An 8,504-nucleotide genomic window follows, 5' to 3' on the forward strand; every position below is an offset into this window, starting at 1 on the left:
CATCCCCGACCTAGGTGTCAGCCCCATTGGGATTTAATTTTGAGCAGACTTACTTAGGACTGCACTGCAGCAAGTGGCCACAGTAACTGCTGCTTCAAACACAATACAATTCACTTCTGAGAAGGAAATACTGCATGTGGATTGTGATATAAAAATCATACGTGTGTAATTGGCTACATATACACCCTGGGAAGCCATGGTTGGGTCCAGCATGTACATATAGCAAAATACAAAAAGAATGTCACAATCTACATGCATGATTGACAGTTTCCTACATTGACATGACATATGTAGGAAATTTATCTTGCACAAAATAATCCCGAGGGAGAAAGGCAGGATAGGAAGAGGCAAATTATGAGAGCCAGTCATTTGTTTAAGTTCTGAAACCAAATGTCAAAATACAGCTGACTACACAATGTTGTCATGAGTACTTACTATTTTAATTAGTACAATTAAACCACCAGCCAGTGTGACTTTTTGTAAATACTACTCTGGTTTGCTTGGAATGTTTTAGTTTCCTGTTTGGCCAGAGGGCGGCACTGGTCCCTAACTTTTTATAACAGATCATATTTCTGACTGCTCATTGGAAGGGCAGATACTGAAGCTGAAGCTCAAATATTCTGGCCACCAAATGCGAAGAGAAAACTCCCTGGAAAAGACCCTGATGCTGGGAAAGACTGAAGGCAAAAGGAGAAGGGAACGGCAGAGGGTGAGATGGCTAGATAGCATCACCGATGCAATGAATATGAACTTGAGCACGCTCCGGGAGAGAGCGCAGGACAGGAAGGCCTGGCGTGCTATGGTCCATGGGGTCACGAAGAGTCGGACACGACTGAACGACTGAACAACAACAAATGTTTATACATTTGATTCTCCCCAAATGGTAGACTCTGTTAATTGTAGGTGTTTGGCTTCACAATAAAGTGTAATTTCAATATTTCAGACCCTATGACCACAGACATTTCCTTTTGTGAATGTGGAAACCAAGTTGACTGTTATGCAGCCTGATCTTGAAGAACATCAATTGTATGTGGAGTTTCATTTTACCCTGATTTGTTTCAAATGTATGGAGAATTCCCCAACACTGTCACCAGTTTACTCTACTTTCTGTTAATTTATTCATACTAATGTCATTTGAATTGCTGTTTAACCCCATCTGCTTCCTGAAGTGAAAAAAAAGAGCAGTAAAAATAAACTAAAAGGCAATAGATTTTGAAAATTAAAAAGAAGCCACTTTTGCAATTAGTTATGACTAGTTTGTTCAAAAAGGAAAATAATTTTTTTGTAATACTTTTTAGTATTCATGGAGCCATTTTGTCTGATTTCAGCCTGATATTTTATCAGCTTTTCCCAATCTGGTGCACTCCATATGTGTTGGGACTACAACTCCCATAATTCCCAGACAGCATGGTTGGCTAAGAATGTTGAGAGTTGCAGTCCAACACATCTGAAGGGCACCAGATGGGGAAAGGCTGCGTTATATTGTGCACTGGAAGAATTCACCTTAGAAAGAATGTGAGTGTGTGATTTGCGAAGTGCTTTTAATTGCCAGAAAACATACACCCTAAGCTGCTTACTGCCTTGGCAAGTTAAAACCTTATTCCCCCACCTCCATCTCACTTTTATTTTTGCTGACCATACTATTTTCCCTCAACAGGTTGCGTCCTGCTTCAGTAACTGAAATCACATAAGAACAAAACACTTCAAAAAATCCCTCTTGAACACAAAAGAAATTTAACTTCCCAATGTATTTCCCTTATATTACTACGACGATTTAGATGACAGAATGCATCTTTCATCATTTTAAAGGCCTGTTGTTCTAAGGAGCCGTAGGCGACTTGTGGCCCTCCAGATGTTGTTGGATTGCAACTCCCATCAGCCCCAGCCAACATAGCCAATGGGGAGAGATAATGGGAGTTGTAGTCCATCAACATCTAGAGGGCCACAAATTGCCCACTCCTGTTCCAGGGGATGGGAGAGGAAGAGGTAAATTATGATTCCTAATTCTTTGTTCAAATTCTGAAACCAGTACTTTTTATGAAGTGTGAATTTTCAAATTGCAGCTTTTCTGTGCTGTTACCATGATGTAGCTGCTATCCATATTTTCTCATAAATATGATTTGTTAAGAAAATTAGGTATGTAGATGTTCCTCAAATATAGGCTGACTTTTCTGTAGTATGAATCCTTCTGGTTTCATTCATTTGAGCCAGAATCTTTTAAGGCACAATTCTATGCATGTTTAGAGAGAAAGAAGTCCTACAACTCCCAGCATTCCCCAGCCAGCAGAGCTGTAGGGCTTTTTTGTAGAACTTTTTTCTTTCTAAACTTGCATAGACTTGGACTTTTAATTAGTTTTTTCTCATTTTTAGCATTTGTTTCCTACGCATCTTTTTTTTCCTTTGCCTTTAGCTGCTTTCAGTTATCTTTGAAGAGAACATGAATCCCAGCTGTTTGAATTGTACCTCCATTACTAGTGCAATCTGAATGAGCTTGAAATTACTTGAAGAAGGGTTTATACCTTTTTCCTGGTATCACAGTCTATGACTTGACGTTGTAGGACACTCTTTGTACATGGAATTTAGTGCGTAATTGTGCAAAAATACATGAGCTTTATTTTTTTTAAAAAACACACACAACTGGACTTCCCCTTAGTGTTATCAAAGGGTACATACTATTTTAATGTAGGCCTAAGGTGTTCTCACCTACCCAAGGCCTCCACACTTTGGGAAAAGTTGAGTGGATATTTCCCTGCTTTCACACTCCTGCCCCAACGAGTGATGGTTGTATCATTCAGCAAAATGGCTGTCCAGCTCCTACTACGAACCATTAAGCACTGCTGTCAGCAACCAGGTCAGTTGTTTTTGTATCACCCTTTCCCAATCTACTGCCCTCCAGATGTGTTGAGACTCCAAATCTAACAGGAGCAGCAGATGTTAGAAAAGGATGCATCATAAAGCTTTTGATGCTTTGATTTTAAAAAACCACAGAACAGGGCTAGGATTTCAGGCACTGAAGACGTTTTTTTAAAAACAAAAGAAAACCCACATGTCTGATTTATAATTGTACTTCTTTGGTTCAATGAGCAGCTAATTTTGGAAATACAATTGTTCTGCAAAGAAAAATGCTTTAAATTGGGGGCAATTGTAAGCAAGCAGACCACCTGTAGAGCATTCATAGACTTTTCTCCCCCCCCCACCGCCCACAATCCCATTATAATACTCTAACCTTGGGCCTTACTGCCTGCAGTTTGGCTAACAATACTAGAAAAAGCTGTTTAAAAGATCGTTTTCTCCTTTTCCTCTGGTGTTCACTAACTGTTACAAGTCTCCCTTTAAAAGAATATGGGGCTTTTTTTAATTGAAGAACTTTGAGGCTCCATGGTGGCCAATTGGTCTGCAACAAGAGAAACTGGGCAGGAGAAAGTTTTTTTTTAAAAAACAAACCCTATACACTACATTTAGAGAAAAGATCAAAGTTTTTGCCAGTCTCAAAAGGAACCAAGATCCCTACAGATTAACCCTATTCATTTAGTTCCTCTTTAAAAAGGAGAGATGTTCTGAGCCATTGGGGGTAGACAGGTAAAAAGTTCAACTGCTTTTCTAAAGCATTCTGCTAATTCCACAGCCTCCTACTCTAATCAATTAGCTTTAGCCTTGATGGAACGACAATCCGGTCTCCCAGGAGAAAGAGAGCTATTTGATGTACACAAGTATGAAAGGTTAAGATCACATTATCTCTTAAGTGCATTATATAGATAGATATAGATAATAAACCCCCTGACAATTCTCAGCTTCCTTTTCTATTATGGGATGGCGTTAACATTTCTGCCTCAGCCTGCTAAAGAAGCAGGTGCTTACCAAACAAGCATAGACAACACACATGAAATGTAGCATGTATGTCTCCCACATTCCTAAAGTAACATTCATTTGGCAGACGTCATAACAAAGCATGCAGGGGTTGAATGTCCTATTCTTGTTTATCTTGCTTGAGATACGGCCGGCCGTGGCTTTGCGAGAATGGACGGCACAGGTTTAAGGCTGCAACTCTCCAAAGCGCTTGCTTGCTTAAAGGAGTCCCATAAAAGTCTATGGGGAGTCAGCAATTTGGATTAAAACTTTGGAAGTTGCCTATTTTTAAAGCAGTGCAATAGCAGTCTGGCATTCCATAGCCGGCACTTCTGGGTTGAGGATTGCAGTCGAACAACATCTCAAGGGCCACAAGTTGCCTTCCAGCTGTTTTTGGCGTGCAACAACATATTAGGGGAGTGGGCAACTTGTGGCCCACCAGATGTTGCTGGACTATAACTCCCACCATCCCTCACTATTGGTTATGTTGGCTAGGCCTGATGGGATTTGCAGTCTAACGCCATCTGGAGCCACAGGTTGCCCACCCCTGACCTATCTGCTTTTCACTGACAGGTAGCTACATACTGTCAACCCAGATTCAGCTCTTTTCAGCCTCCAAAGTTGACCCTGAATCGCCAGAACAGGAGAGGGCAAACCTGGAGCCCTACAGATGATGTTGGATTCCAGTTCCCATCAGTCCCAGGCAGCATAGCCAATGATCAGTAATGATATGAGTTGGAGTCCAACAATTATCTGGGGGGGCCTCTGGTTCCCCCACCCCTGACCTTAAGGCACTGGTGGGCCTGTGAATTCATTCTGGGTTCCAGCCAGAACTCCAAAGGAGCTATCCAAGGTGCTGAACCCCCCAATGCGTTCAGCACCTTGGATGGCTCCTTTAGCCTTCTGGCTGGAACCCAGAATTACTTCACAGCCCCACCAAAATCGGAGCCACCAGCCACCGCTGCCTCAAGCCCCTCGTGGACTTCTCATGTAACTGTGCCCTAAGGTAACACCCAGAATGTCACACTTCCCCAGCCTGAGTGACAACTCACAGGAAAAACCAGGGCAGCAAGAGGGGAAATTTCCCCCTTTGCCAAGCAATTTATCGTTTATCATTATTTTATTGACAAAATAGAATACTCAAATCTTTGCTCTTAGGAAGGAGCATTGATGGAAAGCCTCTAAACTTTTTTTTAACAAAAAAAAATTTACAGACTGTATAGCATTTGGATTATGTACATATTTTACACATTTTGCACAAGGTACCAAATAATTATATAAATACATCCTTTAACATAAGAAACCCGTATTTATTTGGGGTGTATAATTAAGACATGGTTTGAATGTGTTTAAGGCATCTGCCAGTTTCTTTTTTTTTTAATAAAAAGGAAATTCTTTAAAAGTCTCCCCTAAACCCCTGCAGTCCTATCAGACATCTGTTTTTTTGACATCTTCTCTGAGCATGAAGGAAAGAGAAAGAGCAGAGACAGTTCAGGTCTTGGCAGGCTTCCGCTCCCTTGAAGTACGTGGGCTCCTGGGAGGTGTAAATGAGAGGCAAGGAACAGGAAAAAGGGGCCGAGGGAGCTGCTGTGGCACTTGGGAGCCTCCTGCAGTTGCACTGTCCTACACATGAGGAGGCCATTAGGAAGTTCGTTGGTGAAGAGGTGAGGGAGGGACATAAGAGGGAGCTGCGCCCCCGCATCACTCCCCCTTTTACACCTGGGACAAGGGCATCTGTTTCGGGTACGAAACCGAACTGGCGGTGCCAGACCTCCACGTCAAGCCGGTGCTGACGTCGCTGTACATGGAGCCCCCGCCGCCCCCGAGTACGCCCCCCGCGGCAGCAGTCCCCATGCCCCCCCCAACTCCGCCACCAACGGCACCGATGCCCCCCGTGGCAGCGGCAGTCCCCTTGCTGGCCCAGCAGCAGCGGGTGCAAAGCGCCTTCCAGGACTCCAGCGTCTTTCCGGACCAGACCCACACTCCCGACGTGATGCCCACCACAAGGCACATGAAGTACTTGAGCATGAAGACCGCATAGTCTGGGCGGCGGGCCTGGTCGGGCTGCTGGTCCCGGAGGCAGGGGCAGTTGTGGGTGGCCTCCCAGCGGGGGCGGTTGTGCTGTTCGTAGAAGAGGCAAGCGACCACGCTGGCAGCCGGCACGGTGTACAGCACCGTGAAGAGGCCCAGGCGGATCATGAGCTTCTCCAGCTTGTGCGTCTTGGTGGGCCCCCCCTGCTGCTTGATGACGCTCCGGATGCGGAAGAGTGAGACGAAGCCGGCCAACAGGAACATGGAGCCGATGGCCAGGTAGATGAGCAAGGGGGCCAGCACGAAGCCCCGCAGGTTCTCCAGGCTCTGGTTGCCCACGTAGCAGATGCCTGCGACGGGGTCCCCGTCCACCGAACTGAGCGCCAGCACAGCAATGGACTTGACACTGGGCAGCAGCCAAGCTGCCAGGTGGAAGTACTGGGCGTAGCCCGCAATGGCCTCGTTGCCCCATTTCATGCCCGCTGCCAGGAACCAGGTGAGGGACAGGATGACCCACCAGATGGAGCTGGCCATGCCAAAGAAGTACACCAGCAAGAAGACCACTGTGCACAGCGCTGGGCCGGTGCTCTCATAGCGCACGTGCTCCGCCACGGCTAGTTCCGGCTGGAGCTCGGTGGCGCCCCCTGCCCCCCCACGCCCTCCGACGGCGGCAGCGGCTCCCGCAGCGCCCCCAGCCGTGCCAGCCGCCCCTCCTCCCGCGGCTGCCGCCGCCCCGCCACTGCAGGCCACCTTCTCGTGGCCGGCCACCAGACGCACCAGGTAGCCCAGGGAGACGAAGAGGTAGCAGGCGGCGAGGAAGATGATGGGCCGCTCCGGGTACTTGAAGCGCTCCATGTCGATGAGGAAGGTGGAGACGGTGGCGAAGGTGGAGATGAAGCACAGGATGGACCACAGGCCGATCCAGAAGGCGGTGAAGGCGCGCTCGTCGGGGCTGAAGTACGGGTTGTGGCAGGGCAGGGCGCAGTTGGCGATCTGGCCCGTCTTGACGCGGTTGTAGAGCGGGTGGCGCTCGCTGGAGACCGACACCATGGGCGCCCGGCACTGGCAGCCCGGCTCGCAGGGGGCGGCCGGGCGGGCCTTGCGCAGGGGCGGCTCGGCGGGCGGCGGCGGCGCGGCGGCGCCCGGGACCCTGGCGGCGCCGGCTCCGCCGGGCTTGCGGTGCGGCGGCTTGGGCTGCGGCGGCGGCGCGGGCGGCGGCGCGGCCGTGGCGAGGTCGGTGCGGTTGTAGTCCATGCACAGCGTGTCCGGGTTGCCTTGCTCGGGCAGGCGGTCGCAGCGCATGCGGTCGGGCCAGGCGAAGCCGTACTGGCGCATGAGGGGCGCGCAGCCGGCCTTGGCCCGCTCGCACACGCTGCGGCAGGGCGGCAGCGGCTTCTTGTAGTCCTCCAGGCAGATGGGCGTGTACATGCTGCACAGGAAGAAGCGCAGGTCCGCCGAGCACTGGATCTCCACCAGGGGCCAGAACTGGTGCACCTCCAGCCCCGCCTCGTCCTGCGTGTCGTGGTTGAACTGGTTGGGCATGTAGGTGTAGTTGTAGCCGATGCCTTTGCACAGCGGCACCGTGATCTCCTGGCACGACAGCTCCTTGGCCGCCGAGGCGGACGCCGCCGCCGCCGAGGAAGACGCCCCCGCCGCACCGGCGGCGGCGGCGGCCGAGGCGGCGCAGCTAGAGCGCGGCTGCAGCGGCGGCCACGCGGGCAGCAAGAGCGGCAGGAAGGCCACGGCCAGCAGGTAACTCCGCTCCATGCTCGGGCGGCGGGAGCGAAGGCAGCAGCACGTCCTGGCCGACTCCTCCGCCGGCCACGCTTGTCCTCCTTCTGCCGCCGCCAAGACGGTCTCCGCGCCGGGGTGCGCCGCCGCCGCCGCCGCCGCCGCCACCTCTCCAAGCTCCAGCTCGCCTTGTAGCCTCCAGAGCGCTGCCTGCCTCCCGCGCAGCAAGCCCGTCCTCCGGCCGGGAGGGAGACGGAGAGCGGCGGCGGCGGCCCGCTGGGCTCGGCTCTCCCCTTCCCCGCGGCTCAGTCGGCTTCCAGCCGCCCCGCGCTCATCTCGGGCTCTCTCGCCTTTGTCGCAAGCGGGGCGAGTCGCCGCTGCAGCCGCCCCTTCTCGCTTTCCTCAACTTTCCCCCCGGCCGCGCCGTGTCAAGATGGCTGAGGAGCCGCGGAAGTGGCGGCCGCGCCACGCCGCCCCGGAGCCGGCTGCCCACCCCCGAGCCGGCCGGGCTGCCCCTCCGCAGATCCAGGCGTGCGCAGCGCCGGTGCCTGCAGAACCGCGGCGGGCGGCAGCGCGCTCCACTCGCTCTGCCGCCGGCGCGGCTTCGTAGGCAGCGGCGGGCACCACGGTCCCCTTTGGACAACTTGTCGCTCTCTCGAGCCCCAGCAGCGCCAATCCGGTGGCCGCGCTCTCAGGGCTATTTATACCGAAGGATGCCAGGCTCCGCCTCGCCTGCCCCAGCTACCTATCACGAGGGCTCCGGGCGGGGAACCGGGACCCCAACGAAGCTCTCCCGCTTAAGGTGGATCGCGGATTGCACCGGGGTTGGAACGGGGTTGTTGCTTCTGGCCCTTTAAGGTTCTGTGCGGTGGTGCTGTTTTGTTTTTTGTAGGTGT

At 51.5% G+C, this 8,504-nt stretch overlaps 1 protein-coding gene across 1 annotated transcript; it reads right to left on the reverse strand.

Annotated features, from left to right (window-relative positions):
* Positions 1 to 4,956: 4,956 nt before the first annotated feature.
* Positions 4,957 to 8,275, reverse strand: FZD8 (frizzled class receptor 8). Its single transcript, XM_084859221.1, has one exon. The coding sequence runs from the start codon at positions 7,642 to 7,644 to the stop codon at positions 5,560 to 5,562; it is 2,085 nt and encodes a 694-aa protein (XP_084715347.1). The 5' UTR covers positions 7,645 to 8,275; the 3' UTR covers positions 4,957 to 5,559.
* Positions 8,276 to 8,504: the final 229 nt, after the last annotated feature.

The sequence above is a fragment of the Heloderma suspectum genome, chromosome 5 (assembly GCF_057233095.1).
Source record: "Heloderma suspectum isolate Gila_16-S chromosome 5, 16-S_ref, whole genome shotgun sequence".
Lineage (NCBI taxonomy): Eukaryota > Metazoa > Chordata > Lepidosauria > Squamata > Helodermatidae > Heloderma > Heloderma suspectum.

What these genes read in the sequence shown, in the direction of transcription:
- FZD8 (XM_084859221.1), bottom strand. Translation starts at nt 7,644, where the DNA reads ATGGAGCGGAGTTACCTGCTGGCCGTGGCCTTCCTGCCGCTCTTGCTG.